The sequence below is a fragment of the Pongo pygmaeus genome, chromosome 9 (assembly GCF_028885625.2).
Source record: "Pongo pygmaeus isolate AG05252 chromosome 9, NHGRI_mPonPyg2-v2.0_pri, whole genome shotgun sequence".
NCBI classification, from domain to species: domain Eukaryota; kingdom Metazoa; phylum Chordata; class Mammalia; order Primates; family Hominidae; genus Pongo; species Pongo pygmaeus.
The window spans coordinates 63,264,245-63,285,202 of NC_072382.2; the positions used below are offsets into that span (position 1 = coordinate 63,264,245).

Genomic DNA, 20,958 nt, shown 5'->3' on the forward strand with positions numbered 1-20,958 from the left:
GGTAACTTACTTCCCCTTTGTTTTATAAAATCTTCTCACATCTGCTATGGTTAGTAAAAGTAGGCTTGCTTTTTCTTCCTTTAAAAATAATAGGTTAAGAAAGTAAATTGGCCAGGCATGGTGGCTCACGCCTGTAATCCCAGCACTTTGGGAGGCCAAGGCGGGTGGATCACCTGAGGTCAGGAGTTCAAGACCAGCCTGGCCAACATGGCGAAACCCCATCTCTACCAAAAATACAAAAATTAGCTGGGCGCAGTGGCAGGCGCCTGTAATCCCAGCTACTCAGGAGGCTGAGGCAGGAGAATCACTTGAACCCGAGAGGCAGAGGTTGCAGTGAGCCGAGACTGCGCCACTGCACTCCAGCCTCGGAGACAGAGCGAGACTCCATCTCAAAAAAAAAAAAGGAAAGCAAATTAAGTAACTATGTAGACAGTATTGTTTACACTGAATGATCATAATCCCAAGAATTTTAAAATACAAAACATTTTTTAATAAGTATAGGATAACATCATATATCCTGGTTTCTAAGCTATGACTAATTTGATAACGATTAGAGAGAAAGCAGAAATATTAAATGTATATTTAAAAATTTGTTATAACCTGGCAACATGACACAAATCTGTAAGATTTCACTTTCACACTGCTTTCTTCTTTATTATTCCAATCAAAGTTTAAGACTAAGCCTTTATTGTACTAATTATTATTATGAATAGTTTTGGGTTGTAATGTTTATGAATAGAATTTTAAAAGCATATAGTTTTCTTTAGAGCAGTGTTTCCAATCTTGACACCCTTGAGCATTCTTACGACAGGAAATAGAATTCCGAGGCCCCTCCAAAGGTATTAGTCTCAATTGCATGTCTTATTTGGTTAAATCAGTAATTTTATTTCCTTATGTAAACTTCATATAGCTAGAAATTAACTGCTTTTGACAGTCAGCTGTGAGCTACACTTGGGTTTTTGTCCTTCAGGATGCATGACTGAATCATACTCATATCTTCTAGCTCTGGGAATTCAATCTATGATCAATTCCCAAGGCTGTTGACATTTTCTTACATTAATTGCACTGTCTGCCACGTCACTGGCAATCCATCTGCCTGAATCTCAATGCTGCAATGAAGCACAGCTTCATCCACTTGTGGGTGGACATCCTTCTTTCCTAGAGCCTACACAGCACCTGATCATGTTTTGTAAGGAAAAAAGAAGTATGACTATCTGCCAGTGCAAGTACTTGCCTCATTTATAACAAATCTGGTTCCAAAACTCCTCTTGAACCATAATAACAATTTCAATGCCACATCAATGTGTAATTTACGAGATGGTTTAATTAGGGATTTAAATTTAAGCTAAAATTCAACTGCTATGGTACTATAAAGTGCAAATAACTCAACTGAGGTGTCCAGGGAATGGCAAGATGTCTTCTGTGCTGGCCAGGGTCAGGTGATAATAACCAATCACAACCTATTCCTCTGCCTAGGGGTGGAGAAGATGCTTCTTTGTTTAATTTTACTTCAGTTTCTGGGATACATGTGCAGAACGTGCTGGTTTGTTATATAGGTATATGTGTGCCATGGTGGTCTGTGGCACCTATTGACCTGTCCTCTAAGCTCCCTCCCCTCGCCCCCGACCCTGCAATAGGCCCTGGTGTGTGATGTTCCCCTCCCTGTGTCCCTGTGTTCTCATTGTTCAACTCCCACTTATGAGTGAAAACATGTGGTGTCTGGTTTTCTGTTCCTGTGTTAGTTTGCTAACGATGATGGCTTCCAGCTTCATCCATGTCCCTGCAAAGGACATGATCTCATTCCTTTTTATGGCTGCATAATATTCAATAATAGACTGGATATAAAGAAAATGTGGCAAAGTGCTTTGGATATCAACTGACAGAAGCATTCCAATTTTAGAACTGTTGAAATGGGAACAAGTCCATGCCTTAGAATTGAAGAAATATGGTATTTCAACCTTAATAGTAATAATTGTTTCTACAGAGAATGAGGAAGAATCGAAGACTTTTGAATAGGAAGGAAAAATAAAAGCAGATGTAGAAGAACTCAAATAACAAGTGACAACAGAAGACTGTTTTTTGTTTTGTTTTAAATTACGCCAGTCAAGACTGATGGAAGATGCCTGGTCTATTTATGCATGGCCTGAGAGAGTAACTACTACAACTATTTTAGAAAGCAACATGGTTATTTATACACATAACCATGTGTGTAAATCACACCACTGCATTTCAGCCTGGGCAGTGAGCAACACTGTCTCAAAAAAAAAGATACTTTGAAGTATAATGACACATAGCTAACATGATATTTCATAAGGAATAAAAGTGGAGTGTCAGATTTCACATATTCCTTGATCAAAACTACATAAACATGTATCACATTAGGTTATATTCATGATGCATTTAGGACTGAATTAAAAATTATATATTCCCAACTGTCTAGAATGTTATACCTTCATAATCATAATATAAAAACAACGCTGCTTTCTCCTAATGGTAGTTGCAGGATCTCACTGACTTGTCTAGTAAGACTTAGACTCCAACCTGAATTTCCTGGTAATAGTTTATTCACCTTACGTTTTGTATTCTTGTATGTGATGGTCAGTCAGGTGCGGCCACAGGACACAGGAGAAGTTCAGGAAAAAAATTTATTACACTCAAAGGTCCCCAAGACAGGAAGCACAGCAGGCCATCAAGGGCCATATGGAAATATACTAGGGTGGTCAGGAGGCAGAAGACAAGAGGCTACCTTAGACCAGAGCCTTTCCTGAGCTTTCTGTGGGCAAGGCAGGGGAAACAGAGTGACCAATTAAGGATTGACTAGTTCGAATAACTCCAGCTGGCTCTAAGCTGCAGAGGTGGTCCCTAGTTGTCTGGTACCATTCCAGGGAATGATTAGGGCAGAGGAACACTGTATCCTGGGGTGCCTGGACCAGATAGAGGAGGTCTGGTTCTGGACTGGTTGGTTTGCATATGAAAAGCAGGCTCCTGGACTATCCTGTTAGACAGAATCATTTTCCTACTTTAAGAATTGACTAGACCCAGAAAAGCCAGTCTTTTCCCAGCAAGAAAAGCTTTTTAAAAAAATATCAGAACATAATAATATACAGAATATGTATATGAAAATACACCTTAGCTCCCATGTAAACATACACCAGAACATCTCACAATGACAGGACTTCAAAGAGAAACTACCAAGGCTGCTATCCTTCAGCAATCACCATTGGCTTCCATTTAAGTGAAGCTGTGTTGGGATGGTTTCTAGTGACAGAACTGTGCTCCCTGAAGAGGCCAAGCACAGGTTTACACAAAGAGCATGGATTCTGGAGTCTAGCAGATGTGGCATTTACTAGCAATATGATGTCACAGAAGTAACTTTGCCTTTGTATGGTTTGATTTCTTCATGTGTAAAGTGGGACTCATCACATGTATCTCATAATATCAAGTATGTGCTTAGCCCTGGCACAGTGCTTGGCTTAAAGAAGGTACCAGTTAAGCGTCAGGTTCAGGTACTGCTGAAAAAGAGAGGAACCTCTTCCCTTCCCTTCCATTCCTGCAAAATCACCTTTTCTCTCTTTGTAATTAAATACATTGCAGAATTAAAACACATAGGAATAAATAAAAAGAGGGCAAAAGAAATAGAAAGGAAATGAGTAAGAGGCTGTCATGAAAAGGAAAATATAAAAAAACTAGAAAAGGCAAAATGCAGAGAGTCTCTGTAACACTCAGTAAAAAGAATCCCATTACTCTCTTGACTGAAAAATTGTTAAAACACTGCTTCCTACTGCTGTCACAACTAAATTCTGGATTCCTTCTCTTTCCAAATTTTTCTACTCACCTATCTTTCCATTACCAGTGAAGATTCAGCTGCAACACACCTCAATGCACCTGAAACATACATTACACACACCCTGTCTCAGTGCCTTTGCTTACCAGCCCCTCATCTAAGATGTCCCCTGTAATCTGTACCCCAATACTTGCAGACATAATGGCTGAAGGAGAGGAACCCCTAAGATCTTACTGGTGAGAATGTAAAATGGTACAACCACATAAAAAAGAAGTTTAGCAGTATCTTAAAATGTTAAACATAGAGTTACCGTAGGACCCAGCAATTCCACTCCTAGGTAGCTCCCCAAGAAAGATGAAATGGTATGTCCACACAGACTTGTCTACAAGACTCGATAGCACTATTATTCATAATAGCCTGAAGTGGAAATGATCCACATGCCTATCAACCAGTGAATGAACAAAGCAAAATGTGGTACATACATTGCATGGGACACTAATTCTACAATAAAAAGGATGCACCTCAAATACAACAAAAATAAAAGAAGCCAGCTGTGAAAGACAATACACTGAATGATTTCATTCATATGAAATGTCTAGAAAAGGCAAATCGATCCAGACAGAAAGTAGATCCACAGTTGCCTGGGGCTGAGGGTGGAAATTAGAACTGACTACAAATGGGCACAGGAGATCCTTGCGGGGTGACAGACAAATTCCAACACTGGATTTTAGTATGATTACGCAACTCTGTAAATTTTTCTAAAAATAATTAAATTGTACTTTTTTTTCTTTTTTTTTTTTTTTTTGAGAAGGAGTCTCACTCTGTCATCCAGGCCGGAGTGCAGTGGCGTGATCTTGGCTCACTGCAACCTCCGCCCCCCAGGTTCATGCCATTCTCCTGCCTCAGCCTCCCAAGTAGCTGGGACTACAGGGGCCTGCCAACCACACCCGGCTGATTTTTTGTATTTTTAGTAGGGATGGGGTTTCACCGTGTTAGCCAGGATGGTCTTGATCTTCTGACCTCATGATCTGCCCGTCTCGGCCTCCCAAAGTGCTGAGATTACAGGTGTGAGCCACTGTGCCAGGCCTAAATTATACATTTAACATGAGTGATTTTTATAGTATATAAATTATACCTCAATAAGGCTCTTTAAAAAGATCTTAACAGATAAACAGCCATTCATACGGGCTTTAAGGGGTCCCACACCATGAGGCATGAGACACTGTAAAGCTTATATGGTAGAGGGGTGCTCATGCTGGCATCCTTGACTCTGTTATTCATTTATGCTCTGGGGCCTGGGATGCCAGTAGAATCTTCCACCCTAAAATCAGTGGAGTGACTGCTACTTGGTTCATCACCATCCCATTCGCCTCAAAGTGTCAACTGGCAGAGCTGCGGTGCCTGCATCTGGGGCTTAAATGCAGGTACTTTAGGTAACACATAGTATTTTTCCATAGCAAACCCCTCACATGGTCTAGCCTGACCGAGCCCAGGTTGGACGTAGCAGATATTCTGAAAACTGAATTCAGGAACAATCAAATGAACAGGTAAGAGTCAGGCTGATATTGACAGCCTAGAGACTTTAGGCCATTTGAAAAAGAGAGAAGAAAAGGACTGGGTATAGAGTCTCTGTTGTAACAAAAATAAGCACATCTGCTAAGCATATTGCTAAAAGATATTTCGAAGGGAGTGTTAAACCTACTTCAGAAACACCCACTGGAAGCACCTACTGATATCCAAGGATAGATATTCTAAATGTAATTCATTCTTACTGAGTCATTAGAGGAAGCCAGTGACATTTCAAATTGCAAACCGAATTTAAATTGCCTTCCCTCCTTTATTTTAACATAGTTATGACTGAATTTCTTTATAAAGGTTAAGTATTCCTAACAACTCTACTGAAGGAGTGATGTTTTCTATCATATTCATGGAAGTTCTCCATTTTAATTCTGCAAATCTTAATAAACAAGTATCTGATCTCAGAGTAATTGTTTCTAAATTTGCACATCTCCCAACAGCTACCATACTCTAAACATCTGCAATCTAGACTTTGTTATTTGAGGATTCGTGACTGAAGGGCCCCACCATGGAAAACATTTATTAAAATCATCCACTGGGTAAAATAAGAGCAATTTTGGAGGCAAAACCAAAAAAGACTTTCTAAGCACTCTCTATGCTACTTTATATTCAAACAATATGCTAATTATCAGAAATCTTATTTAAAAACACTACTGTTGAATTTGAAATTACTGAAAATGGTTTCTCTTCATAACATTCTATAATTCCGAATTAGCTTTTCATTCACTTGGATAAACAACCTCTTTTTACATCCTTTAAAATAGTGGCTCTCAAACTTTTTGATCACAGGACCCCTTTACACTCGTAAATAAATTATTGATGTACCAGACAGCCTGACCCTGACCTAAAGTAAATTCCCAAGAGATATCTTTCCTGGGTTTTGAATTTGCCGTAACGGGCGTGAGCATTCTAGCAGCAGTTTGGTGATCACGTATGATACTGCAAACAGGACCAAATAAATTATTGAGGACCTCAAAGACCTTTTGCTTACTATGGGTTATATCTATATTTTCTGTATTGGAAATTAAAACTGAGAAAATTTTAAAATATTAATTCATTTTAAGAAATAAGCTAATTACATGTTGATATACATCTTTTTAAAAAAATTAAACATGCCTGTATTTTTAAAAAATTAGTGAGACAGGTAGTGCTGCTTTACATTATGTGACAGACTCCTCAGATAACAGTGGTCATTTTCCTTTGATACTATATCAAAAGTCAACAAGCAGTAGTAGTTTCTTAATGGTAGGCTGGAATATGGAATCTGAAACCATATCAATGAATTTTTCCAACTCTGTTACATTAAAATCCATTGCTCTAACACAATATCAAATTACATTTGTCAATATCATGGTGGATCTCATCAGAAAAGTCTTTAAGTACTGAGAAGTTCACTAAGGCAGACACAAATTTCCCAGTATTCTAATTTTCATTTGAAAGCCCAAATTTTATCTTTGGCAACAAATAATGTCATTTGTTTTCCTTGATGTGACAGACTTACGTGTTCATTTTCAATGTGTACTCTAGGTTGTAATAAAATTCATGAAGGACTTTTTTTTTTTTCCAGCTGCATGAATTTTAGCAGCAAAGCCACTGCTCTGATTCATACTAAAGCAGTTCTATCCCACTGCTCTTGTACCATCAGTGTGAATATAAGCAGAATGCAAAAGGCAAATCATGTCTTTGTATTATAACAAAAATAGTTTTGACCTCGTCAACCCATTAAAATGATACCGAGGAACTCCCTAGGGGTTCACAGGCCACATTTTGAAAGCTACTCTGTTACCATATAACTGATCTCCAACCACCGTCCAAATTACTAGAAGGCAGCCACCAATTCAGAAAAGGAAAATGTGACTGTGATCGCTTTTTCAGGTTGTACATGTGTATTACTGATCCAACATCCATTAATATAAGTAGAAGGCTACATCTACTATCCAAATTTCTTTTTTTCGGAACAGAGTTTTGCTCTGTTACTCAGGCTGGAGTGCAGGGGCACAACCATAGCTCAGTGCAGCCTTGACCTCCTGGGCTCAAGCTATCCTCCCACCTCAGCCTGCTGAGTAGCTCAGACTACAGGTGTGCACCACCACGCCTGACTAATCTTGTATTTTTCGTAGACATGGTTTCGCTATTTGGCCCAGGCTGGTCTCAAGCTCCTGAGCTCATGTAATACCCCTGCCTCAGCCTCCCAAAGTGCTGGAATTACAGGCGTAAGCCACTGTGCCTGGCCTACTAACCAAATTTCAATATGAAAGCACAAAAAATGAAATCTAGTTATCATGGAAGGCTAGAAGAAATGAAACAAACTAATTTAATATGCAAATTTCCTTCCAAGGAATCTAAAACATAAATTTTTCTTTAATTCATCCATTTGTTCTCACATCTGTTGGGCTTTTTTGTGTAAGGTTCTGGCTTGGTATAGAGATACGCAGAGGCTTAGGTTGACAGATCCTGTGGTCAGGGTCCACAAGGGATTATGCAATGAGGAAACAGAGCAGAGGCATTAAAGTCACACAGATCTGATGTCAAGCTCCAGGTACCCAACCTACAAGCCTGTCTCTGGTTATCTATGAGCCTTTTTTCCTAGGTGGAGCTGAGGCAAATTCCACCTAAAACGTGGAGGATGAGATGAAATGCACGTAAAGCATTCAGCACAGCTCCTAGCACAAAGCAAGCATTCAATAAAAGGAAGCCACTATATGAATAAGGCCCCCTGAGGCAGAGCCCAGAGGAAGGGGGACACCTCCAAACAATCATGACACAGCATGGGAAGTGATTACCAAATGCAATGGGATTAAAAGAGAAATCAATGGTCTGCTCAAATGGGGAAGGTTCTATTATAGCGGAGCTATTGTCTCATGGAGGAGAAGGAGCTGGCCCAGTGGTACAGGGAGAAAGGAGCAGAAAGTCCATCTAGACAAACAGAAGGCGGAGCATAGACTGGACAGGTGGGGCAACAGGGGTTTGGCAGGACACAAGAGGAAGCTACCCTGGAACCAGGTCGCTTAGGGCCGTTAATGCCATGCTAAGGGGCACAAACATTTAAAACAGTTAAAAAAAAAAAATGTGTGTAAAGGCTGAGGAATCATAAACTCGCAGCGCTAGCAGGTTATCTGGTGCCCCTAATCCCTCAGCACACACACATTATACTTATGCCCGTTCTGACCCATTAGCATTCCCCCAGCCCAAGGCTGACTAGTGCCGAAGGGTGGCAAAGCTCCTCTCAGAGGCTCTGGAACATCAGCAAAGCTGCAGCAGCCAGGGAAATTTGCCCATCATTTTAAAGCACAAATGAAGTATATACTGGGCAAAGCAATTCTATTTCCTCTCTGATGCTTACAAAATCTTGAAGCATGTAACTTTATCTTCATCCCAGCTCCAGGTCCTGTACTCCAATGGAATTTAAGTGAAGTCCCAAGAGGCTGCTTGTCCCTCTTGCCCTTTGGCAGGGACAGAGAATGTCACCCAGGTGCACCATGTGGATGCATAAGGCCGGCATGAGGACAGTTCACAGGTGTGAGTCTGTGCTCCCTTGGCAATTGTGCAGAAGCACATGAAGGTGCACTCAGTAAAAATCCAAAGCCAGCTGTGCTGCACTGTGCTCACGTAAGAGATGTGACCATTCAGACAAAAACCACGGAAATCACAGCAATGTCTTACTCACCCAGAATTTTACGAGGAAGAAGGCATTTTGAGGGCCCTTTCCAAACAGTTCCTTTAAGCCACCTTTCTTTTCAGGAAATTTGTCATAAATCTGACGAATGTCCACTGATTCAAGCAATGGGTCACTGTAAGAATGGTTGGCATGCCCAATGTGCACGAAGAGGTGTTTGTTGTACTGTAAGAAACCAACAGAAACATTCCCATTACAAACTCTTTGATCAACCTGGGACTCATCCATCTTGAACTGGATAAAGAGCAGTAGTACCAAAATTCTGGAATTAGGCCTTCCAGCCTAGGATCAATGCTTTTGAAATGAGTATGTTTAGAAAAGCGATTATAGCTTAGAGTTGAGACAATCATTGCTTTTTACTGACAAGGGCATATATTTTCCGAAATATCTGAAAAAGGCTTTTTTGCGGATACATTAATAACAACAGCTTAAGTTACCTAGCTACCAAACCAAGAAACAATTGTATTACCCAATTTCACCTGACCCAACTGAAAATGACAATGATACTCTTTGGAGCCCAATAAGAAATCTGTGTGCAGTTAGCTCATGTCATAACCCAGAATGCACTTCTTGTCCCAACTCTCCAGGGACAGTGTAGATACAGTGGTCTGAGCAATGGTACCCACTTCCTTCTTCCAGCAGGAGTAAGAGTGCTGAGCCTCTTTGTCACCAGTCCCCTTAGTAACCAATCCAAAACTTCTGCATAAGGGCTGCTCAATATGTCACTGTCAGTGCAAAGTTAGGACTGGGGTACAGATCACAGAGAAGATCTACAAGGCCATACACGGCTGATGAAAAGGAACATAGGTCACTCATTCATGAAAAAACAAACAAAAAACTCTAACCCACGTTAAGTCATTTCACTCACAAAGTGAACCCTTTTCTTCCCCGTGCTTTGGGATAAGACATGGTAACTGGACCACAAAGGACTGTGTCCAAACCAATGGTTCTCAACCCAGGCTACATCAGAATACCCAAGGATCATTTAAACATCACAAAGGCCTGGCCATAGTCTAGATTAAACTGGAATCCCTGAGAATGAGGCCAAACATCGTAATTTTTAAAGCTTCTTCAGTGAATTCCAATATACAGCCAAATTTGAGACCACTGGTCTAGACGTTATACTCCAGACTCTTCGGGCATGCCTCTCCCACTGAATAGGCATTAATACCAACTTAATGTGACACAGACCAAGAAACCTGGGGATGCAGAGGCTCTACGGGCCTCAGAACCAAATAGAGTTCACTGAGAAACTCCATCTGCCTTCTTTATCTAGCAGTCCAAGTCTGCTCACGTTCCAAGTTAAAACTGGCAATTCTCCAACTACTGTCCTGAGTACTAATCTATTCCACAGGAAGTCCCAAGTAACAGAAGGCTTGGGCAAAGCTGAGTATTATACATGGGTTAAGAATATACAGTCCAGCGCAGCAGCATGGCACATGTATAAATATGTAACTAACCTGCACATTGCGCACATGTACCCTAAAACCTAAAGTATAATAATAAATAAATACATACATACATTAAAATATATATATATATATACAGTCCATGGAACCTAATCATTGGGGCCTGCTTTAAAAAAAAAAAAAAGATTGTGTGGGTCTAGACTCATCCTACTCAAGCACAAAACACTGCCCAAGGCAAATTAGCTATGATACTGGGCAAGTGCCTCTCAAGTCTCTAAAATGGGGACAGTGATGGCATTCACTTCACTGGATTGTTACAGGGTTTAAATGAGACCCTCCACAGACTTCATCAGTGATCCTAGATCTAACAAGAATAAGCAGTCAATAAAATCTAGCTATTATTGTTTTAATAAGACTTCTCCTCTTAGAGATTCACAGTAAATATTAGCGTATTAAAAGCAGTGCCATTGACTGGGCACGGTGGCTCATGCCTTTAATATCAGCACTTTGGAAGGTCAGGGAGGGAAAATCATTTGAGCTCAAGAGTCTGAGACCAGCCTGGACAACATAGTGAGACCTCATCTCTACCAGGGAAAAAAAAAAAAATCACCAGGTGTGGTGGTGCATGCCTGTAGTTCCAGCTACTTGGGAGGCTAAGGCAGGAGGATCACTTGAGCCTGGAAGATCGAAGGTGCAATGGAGCTATGATCATGCTGCTGCACTCCAGCCTGGGCAACAGAGTAAGACCTTGTCTCTTAAAAAGGCACTTCCATAAAGAAACATTTTTAAACGTATAATCTAGAGTTTCTCAAACTCAGATGGTCACAAAACCCTATGAAATATATCCTGAAGGAATACTGGTTTAAATCTATAACCTGCCACCCACATTTGGATCTCTGGCCACCATGCCAAAAGACAGGAGGCTGGACACTCCATCTGATGCCAGTGTTGCATATAGGGGCAGTGCAACTGGGGCCAGTATCTTTTGGAGAGGGCCAGGTCCCTCTCTTGTTCAACATCAGAGTGGTATCTTTTCCAAAGCTTCAAAAATCCTAAAAGGTATCGGGTGAGGTGAAAGAAAGAACCCTATCAAGCTCTGACATGGATGCAGCTACATGGACTAGCCACCTGGCAGGTAAGACAGAAGCTGGGAGATACTATAAAACAACAGGGTCTGCCTGAGAAGGATGAAATTATTTTTAAAAAGGTTAAAAGTAAAAGCCATTGTGTTAAGGAACTGAGATTATGGGGGTGGGAAGAGGTGAGATTATAAGGGTAGGAGGGAATATCTTTGAGCTTTTTATACATTTTTTCAAATGTTGCCACATCACTTTTTCCAATGATAAACAACAGCCCATGGAAATGTATGAGGCACAGTCATAGCTGCTAAGAAGCTTCTAGTCTTTCTAGTCTCAGTGGGCAAAAGTAAAAAAGAATAACACGGGCAAAGGTGTGGGCACAGACACTGGTATAAAGGCAATCAGAAACACAAAGTGGAATGGGGAGTACAGGGCAAAAGGCATTGTTTCTTTATTACCTAGACAACTGGCTATGTATCCATTCATCCAACCCTGATTAACAACCTCTGCTTACAGCTAGCTCTCAGACCTCCCCAGTTCTGGAAGGCACCGTTTCTGTCCATTCTAGTGCCTTCTGCAGGGAGTGAGTTTATGGGAGGCATGAGACACAAGCCTTAGGGACCCACTGAGCTGAATCCCAGTCTCCCTTTAGGCTCCTCACTCCTAGCTGTTCTGCCTCGCTAGCTGCCCCAGACCAGGTCAGAGCTGGTGTGAAGTTGAGAAGCTGGGAAACTTGAAGTCTTTGCGCTTAACATCAAAATGTCCCTGCACTGCACTGCTGGAAATGGGAACCATGGCCCTGACATCTACAGGTCAAGAAGGTGAATGGGGATAAAATCTACCACATACCGATGGGGACCATGAAGGTACAGCTGAAAAGCAAGGTGCTGAGTGTAAAGCACGAAAGCCTTGGAGCCAGACACAAACCTGAAACCTCAGACTTCTCATATGTGCAAGGGGGATATAATACCTGTAATATTTGTAACATATGTGAATATTAAAGGAACTAATGCTCAGAAGGTGCTTGGCATAGGACCTGCCATATAAGAAATGTTTGATAGGGGCCAGGATTGGTGGCTCACACCTGTAATCCCAGCACTTGGGAGGCTGAGGAGGGTGGATCACTTGAGGTCAGGAGTTCGAGACCAGCCTGGCCAACATGGAGAAACCCCATCTCTACTAAAAATACGAAAATTAGCCGGGTGTGGTGGCACGCACCTGTAATCCCAGCTACTCGGGAGGCCGAGGCAGGAGAACTGCTTGAACCCAGGAGGCGGAGGCTGCAGTGAGCCAAGATCACACCACTGCACTCCAGCCTGAGCATCAGAGAGAGACTCCATCTCAAAAAAAAAAAAAAAAAAAGTGTTCATGTTCAATAAATTATAGCTAAGATACCATTGTTATAGTTTTTATCATGTGAGATTCACTAGATCCTGAGGTAGAAGCAAAATAACTTTCCTGCTTTTGCTATCCCTCCTGCCTAGTAAAGAAAAAAGAAACACAAATAAGCCAAGAGCTGGGAGCAAGCAGTGAAGCCAAGTGACTGTTCAAATCCCTGATCATGGCCCACTCGTAACCAGCTGCTCAGGGTGTGGGCCTCTCACCTGTGCCTGAAGGAAGGAAAAGACCTTGTGTCCACTGGGCACTGTGAGCAATGTGCTGTTTATAGATGTGATCTCAGGTAATCTTTGCCTCATGACGCTGCTGGAGGTGGATTTAATTTAAATCATTTTACAGATGAGGAAATAGAAGCTTAGAGATGAACTGACTTGCCTGAGGTCACACATCCAGGAATAGTCCTGGAGTTAATAAAACTTGGATCTGTCAACACCACAGCCCTTGCATTTGCTGCAAACATTAATCACACTGTCCCCCAAAAGAAAATGTCTAAGCCTTTCTAACACTGTTAAACCAACGTTTTTTGAAAGTTGATTTGGGAAAGGAACAACAGCAAAAAAACTGAAGTGTTTTAAAACTTCTATGAAGTTAAATTAGAATTAGGAACAAACATGATTCACAAATGCATCAGATAGAGTCCACAAAGGTTTCTATTTTGAGGAATTTACCTCTGTGTTCAAGGCTGAAATGAACAGAGAAGGGGCAGGCTGCCTTTGCCAAAGGAAATTGGGCACTGTCTCTACAAGGCTGGTGACTTGAAAGCAGACTCTGACCATTGGCATCTGAGTGGCTTCACTGCTGCCAAGAGGTGGTGACTCTGTTTCTAAGAATACAAAGTACTACAGAAGGTGCCCTGGAGACCACAGCATTGAAACAAACAGACCACCCTCTCCCCCTCATTCAACCTGGGTAGGTCAGGAATTCCTCTGTCCCCAAATTCAGAAGGCTGAAAGGAAGAAATCTATATGTTGGGTTCAAGTTTTAATCAAATTAATTCTAAAAACCCTTTGGTAAGGCTCTATTTCCAGTCTTGCCAGTTCTCCTTATAAGGGAAGTGGGCCAAAGTGGATTATTTATTTGCTTCTCTCCTTCCCAAATAAATCTCATTTCTTCTCCAGCAGTGGTGGTTTCCCCAAAAGTGAAGGTGGCATATAAAACAAAAAAAGGGCAATTCTATTCTATGGGGCACAAAACAAATACTCATAAAAGAAAACTGGCATTTGGGAAAGAAAACTGGCATTTGGGAAAGAAAACTGGCATTTGGGAGCAAGATATGAGCAGAAAAAGGGCAAATGTCAATGACTCACATATGCAAGGCCCAAGACTAGATTTCCTCAATATCCAAAACAGAGGCTAATTTTTACTTCTCCAAAAGAGTCCTCTAGGCACTCAGTAGAGGCACAACTGATTATCAACATCTCAAGGTCAACGATGGAAAAGGTACTCACTCTGCCTGTTTCTTTTACACATTTTAATAGAATGAACCAGCACACCTATCATCCATCATACATGCCAAGCACTGTGCTAGGCACCAGGAATCCATGAGCTAACAAAAAAGTGCTCATCTTCATAGAACCTACAGAGTGACTGTAGAGAGCAAGCTTATTGCCTCTATATTTAGAATTGTATCTTTCCCAAATAAATATATGTTTTCATAAATTCCTACAAAGAAGATGGGGATAATAAAGACAGTCAACACCACTTCTACATATCACATGACCTAAATTAGCGTTTACCTGCTCTTTTTATAAGAATGACCTTATTCTCCAGCATTAAACATATAGTATTGTTCATTAGCAAGGAGAAAACATGTGGAAATCACCTAGAAAACATAAATAAAGTTTCACAAGTCCAAGGCAAAAACCACAATGAACACCAAGTTATCCATTACACATGAAAGTAGAATACTCTTTCAGATATTTAAGGTATCAGAAAACTGACCTTCCTTGCAACTTGTTCCCAGGGAGCTATAGGAGGCTATGTTCCTACAAAATGATGGAATAAATTTTAAAAAGAGATAGGGCCTAACATAGAAGAAAGGTAAAGAAACCAGCCAGGTCAGCAACCAGTCCAGAGTGGATCCGTGGAGCTGAGGACTCCTGGCAGGATGTCACCAAGAGAACAGACCTGATTTATATCTCACCATCTGGAGAAGAGTATGAGTTCTCCTAGCAACTTTGAGGATGAATTGGTGTAGCTATGTAAAACTGAACAATTTTTTAAAAAGACAACCATACACCCCAGAAAAAAAACGTTTTACAATTAAGGAAATGGCTCCAATATATAACATTAACCATGCTGTATGCAAAATTTATATGGGTTTGTAAAATTAACTGAATGCTAATTTTTTTTTATTGTGATATAAGCACATAGGGGGACTGAAAGGAAGACGGAGGGGGGCATATACTAAATTTAGAGAACTAAATCATAGTCTTCTATGTTAAGAAGTCAATAGATGATGCCTAAAATAGAATGAGATATACAGTATAAGCATGTTATTTAGAAATGTGGAGGTAAATATATTAATACAAAGAAATGGCTGAAAAGGCTGCAAGCAGCGGTCCCCAAAAAGTAGAACTGGGAGGTGAGGAGTCATGAAGGAGCAGAATACTGCTTTTCCTACGGGCCATGTGCTTCAATCTGGCTTATACAATTATTTTATTAAATAAACCACCAATCAAAAACTATCTTGAAAGACTATGGAGTTTTTCTGAGGAAGGGAAAGAACCATAAAAGGAAGCAAAAAACATTACTTCAGGATGTTTATTCTGTGTTAGCCACAAGTTCCTTGGGCTTTATAGAAGCTCAGGTCAGACTGCAAAGCTTTCCTACAGCTCAAACGCTCAGGACAGCTGGACAGGAACTGGGATGCTTGTCTGCAGATAGGGTTCACCAAAAAGACAGATGCTGCACCAGTAAAACCCTACCTGGATCAAGGATGCCACGCAGTACCTGATGCCATCTTAATATGTGGATTTCTATTTTGACTTGGAGAAATGTCCATTTTCTCTTTGTATTGCTATAATCCCTCCAGTTATTCTTCATAGCAGTTGCAAATAATAATAAAGGTGAATGCAACCCTCAAAAGTCAACCATTCACTTGCAAAGGGCTTCTGAGATACCCGGGGGGTTTAATAAAGGACTTTCATCTTCCTTCAAAGCTGCTCTACGAGGTCACTTTGTTTCCTGGTCCCTGCTGTTGTTTGCTGCTTAGGGAGCCTGCAGTGAGGAGTGATGAACACCTGGACTGTGGTGTCAGGTGGGATCTGGGTTTGAATCCGAGCAGTGGCACCACTTCCTAACTGAGTCATCCAGGGCAAGTGATTATATAGCCCTCTCTCTCTGCTGCAGTTTCCACATCCATAGTGGAAATATGTATACTTAGTAGAATTATAATGCAGGAATAATAATAGTACCTACTGTACTGGAGTATCAAGAATATTAAATGAGATAATGCAAGGAAAACACATAACACTGTACATAGCACGTAATTTGCTGTTGTTATTACTTTCCAGAAGAATCATGATGTTTCTTTACTTTGGACGAAATAATGTGAAATCAATACTGTCCCTCTGATAACAAAAACCTGGACACACTAAAACTTAAAGCAGAAATGAAGAGAGGGAAAGTTTCAGACTCATTAAGGCGATTCTGTTCTCATGTTATCATCGGTGCTAGGGCAGTGGCAGTGTGGGGAAGCCTTGTGGGGTCTGGTCTCCGCATTTCCCTCAGGCACACAGTACCCTCTCCAGATACCTGCTTCCTACCTTCCTCTAAGGCATGCAAAGTCTGTTCCCAAAAGTGGGGTGAGGACAGCCTAGGAGGTTGTCCATCACTGTAGATGAAACAAACCACAACAGTACAACTTCCAACAGTGGTCACTGGGGCTTTTTTCTCTTTTTTTAAAAGGACTGCCAATACATTCTATATGTATTGAATCTAGATGTATTGAACTGATGAAGGCAGTTCAATCTTTCTGGAAAAGGAAGAAAAAGCCCTACAAATCTGCTAGTCCTCAGCATCTGCGAGGTGCCCTCAGACACACCGGGTCTTGCACTGCACCGTCCAACCTGAAGATGGCAGTCTTTTCCTAAATTTGTTCCAAAAATTCTAAGTATTTGAAGAACGTAGTGAAACCCTGAAAAATGACTGCTGTCAAATAATACCAAGAAAAAATTATAATCCACTTAGGAATTTAAAGAAATCAAGACAAATAACTCATGTCAAGGGATGCTAATGTACAAGCTGGAACAGAACAAGGACAAATCGCCTACATTTACTTCTTGTCACGGTCCTGCCTGGAATGTCTGTCCACCTACCCCCAGGGCAGGCTGGGCAGCCTGTGGTGGCCCCTGGGGGGACAGGGAACGACTGCAGAGCCAAGCCAAGAAAGGTTCCCGCACATTCAGCCCAGGAGCTTGCCTGTGCTCACGGTTCCTGCCAAGGAGAAAGTGAATCTGAAGTGAGTTCTCTCCTCAGCTCACTGTTCAGGGCACCAGCCCTGTTCTGGCCACTTGGCCCTGATATGCCACTTCATCCCATGCTCCTCACTCTTCCCAGAGAGAAACATCATTGGAAACAAGGAGCAAGTGAATCCCTCCTTCCAGGATCTCACACCGAGATGCATCCTTCCCACCTCCCACTCCCAGCACCATCTCCACAGAGGGGCTGCTGCTTCCTCAGACAGGAGTGTGTCTTCCCCACAGAAGCACAGGTGAAAGGCCCACCAACTGAGTGAGCAACCAGGAAGGTGCGTGGGGTGCGGACCTGCCAAAGAAAGCAGAGGGGGCCTGACTGGGGCCTCTCTGAAATGCCTACAGAACCTGGATTTCCAGACGCTTTCAGTGGCCTCCTTCCCAAAGGGTAATGAAGAAAGAGTGGAAGTGGCCAGAGCATCTCAGAAACACTGAGTACAAAACATCAGCAGACAGGCTGCTGCCACAAGAGGGTGTGCCCTGGGCCTGGAGGGGCTCGCAGGTGGCTCGGCAAGGGCTCAGGATTGTGAGGGGCATGGGGGTGCTCCACACTGAGCCATCATCTCCTTCCCCGGGAGACACTCCATCTCCTATGTCCTACTGGAAGACCAGGCTTGGAAAAACATGAGAAAAACCTGAGAGACATTCAAGGACTGAGCACAGCCAACCGTCAGATCAGCTGCAGCCTTCCTCCCCAAACCTGGAAGGCCAAATGTACTTCCCGACCACTTATTCCAAAGCATGAGATGGGAACATTAATGACACCTGGGTTAGAATACCTAGGCTCTGCTATTTTTGAGCTGAGTGGCTTAAGGCAAGTTGCTTAACCTTTCTGGGCTTGGCTTCCTCATCTGAGCAGTGATGAACCCTAGCCTGTCTACAAGGTCAAATGAAACAGTCAATGTGAAAATTCCGCCCAGGCCACACAGAGCCGCACAGATGCTGGTGACCTGGCTTACTGGCATGAGATCACTTCCAAGCCCTGAATTACAGGAGAGGAGCCTCTTTTCTGAAGGACCAGGAACCAGATTTGTTCAAACAGCCATTCTCCACCCCAAGATGGAGCAACTGCCTCAGCAGCCACTATAAAACCAGGAAGCTTCTCCAGAGACACCGGTGCCCTTCTCTGTCCTGCCCAGGATAAAGGCAAGAACCCTCCTGGCAATCGGGAATTAAAACCTTACTGCTGCTGCTTCTTTTTAATTTTTATTTATTTTTTTTTTGAGACAGAGTCTCCTCTGTTGCCTAGGCTGGAGTGCAATGGCGCGATCTCAGCTCACTGCAACCTTGGCTTCCCAGGTTCAAGCGAATCTCCTGCCTCAGCCTCCCGAGTAGCTGGGATTACAGGCACCCACCATCATGCCCAGCTAATCTTTGTATTTTTGTAGAAGTGGGGGATTCACCATGTTGGCCAGGCTGGTCTTGAATGCCTGACCTCAGGTGACCCACACACCTTGGCCTCCCAAAGTGCTGGGTTTACAGGCATGAACCACCGCACCCGGCTGAAACCTTGCTTCTTATCTTGTGTCTCCAACCTAATCCCCATGCACAGCCATCCCCCTCTTCTTTCTTCCACAGGCCTCATCAATGTCATATTTCCTTAGAGGTGTCCTGGTCACATTTTCCAAACCAAGACAGGAGCTGTGTTCTGACAACGGAATTTTAGTTGATCTGTAAATTTAGGCCATTGAAAGAAGTATAAAAATGTGAAATTAAATCATCCTTGGGCCCACGTTTGATCAACTGCCTTTACGAAAAAGAATCATGTTATCTGCAGGATATATTTACAGACCTTCCATGCGGGCTCAACCACAGGCCTGCCAGTCCCCCAGAGGGGAGACCTTGGGCTCCCTCTGACTATGAAGACTGCTAACTCCCACATCCATGTCCAGGAGGTCCAGCCCCTTGGAATAAAGATAAGGGCCAGGACACCAGGCAGCAAAACTCCCTTCCTTCTGGCTGAGGGGGCTGCCATCACCAAGCCCAGGTGACCCTTCAGGAACTCTCTCCTCCTCCTGGAGCCCAAATCAAATGTCCATCTGTGAATGGAGAACAATCCCTGCCCTTCCCATTTTCCCAGATAATGGGGTAAGTGTTATTTTCTCATACACTGAAATTCAGACAAAGTTCAAATAGTCAACCCCGCCATCTATTAGCCAGGTCCCAGATGAAGTTACTTATAAACTCTCTGAGCTTTCCTGTCTCCAATACGTATTTCAACAAGCTTATTTTGAGAATCAAAGGCAAAAGCATTATCACCAAGTCAGTTCTTAGCAATCCTGCTTCCTCCTCTGTTCCAGGACTCTTCAAATTTTATCAGCATCCTTGGTCTCAAAAATCCAGTCATTACCATTTATCCTCCTCTTCTCACAGCTCATTAATCCACAAGGCTTTTTAATTTTATCTCCATAACATCTCTCCCCTCTGCCATTTCCTCAGCCACGGCCCCTGCCCTGGTTTGGTCCTCATCAGCCACCGGCTGGCCAACAGTATAGTTTCCTCCAGCCCCTGCTCTCACCTGATGCAGCCATCGTTTTCCTGAAGCACAAATCAGATCACATCCTCTCTTTAAAAAGCAGGGTGGGGTGGGAGAATACATATATTCATATTAAATTGTATATGCATTAAAATCACTACAAAGCCTCATAAGAGAAAAGTAACAGTGGCTACCTACTTAAGGGTAGGATAGGAATGAGAGGGAAGGAACGTCTCCCTTCCATTCTCTTATGCTTGGAGATTTTTTGACCACATAAATTTACTACCTTTATGAAAAGTTTAATTGATTTTAAAAATTAATTGAGGCCGTGCATGGAGGTTCACATCTGTAATTCCAGCACTTTGGGAGGCTGAGGCAGGCAAATCACTTGAGGTCAGGAGTTTGAGACCAGCCTGGCCAACATGACAAAACCTTGTATCTACTGAAAATACAAAAATTAGCCAGGCATGATGATGCATGCTTGTAATCCCAGCTATGTGGGAGGCTGAGGCAGCAGAATTGCTTGAATCCGGGAGGTGGAGGTTGCAATGAGCCAAGGTTGTGCCACTGCACTCCAGCCTGGGCGACAGAGCAAAACTCCATCTCAAAAGTAGTTGAAAAATATTCTGACTCCTGTTAGAATTTCAGTAGAGTCCAAAGTATCTAGTGAGCACATTCTCACAAGCTTGATCTCTGTCCAGAGCTCTGGCTCAATTTCCTTTCACATTACTGTAAGACATTCAGGTTCAGAAGCATTTGTGGAGTGCTCAGCATGTTCAGGGATATTACTAAATGTAGTCATCACAGTGAGCGTGGCAGCGATCCTGTTATGTCCACTTAAGACAGACTGGAAACTGAGGCTGAGCTGAGGTAATTTGGCCCAAATCTCAAACAGCTGCTAAGAATTCTAATATCAGTCACCTCTTTGCTGCCACTAAAGCATGATGAAAGATAGGCTCTAAAGCAGCGGTCCCCTTTTTGGCACCAGAGACTGGTTTTGTGGAAGACAATTTTCCATGGGTTGGAATAGGAACTCAGAGGAAACCCAGAGTAACCATCTACCCAATGTGGAAGGCCCTCAGA

The 20,958-nt window shown here is 42.3% G+C and overlaps 1 protein-coding gene and 1 non-coding gene across 6 annotated transcripts in view; one reads left to right on the plus strand and one right to left on the minus strand.

The window, feature by feature from the left end:
- The window catches only part of TEAD1 (TEA domain transcription factor 1), a 269,214-nt gene that overhangs the window by 33,476 nt on the left and 214,780 nt on the right, over positions 1 to 20,958 (minus strand). For all 5 annotated transcript variants that reach the window (XM_054438557.2, XM_063671151.1, XM_054438556.2 and 2 more), the window contains one exon: positions 9,030 to 9,203. In XM_054438557.2, the coding sequence (XP_054294532.1) occupies positions 9,030 to 9,203 (174 nt within the window). The remainder of the gene's footprint in view (positions 1 to 9,029; positions 9,204 to 20,958) is intronic.
- On the plus strand, positions 6,142 to 6,313 carry LOC129009154 (small Cajal body-specific RNA 16). Its single transcript, XR_008492689.2, has one exon. It is a non-coding gene; the product is annotated as a small Cajal body-specific RNA 16 (non-coding RNA).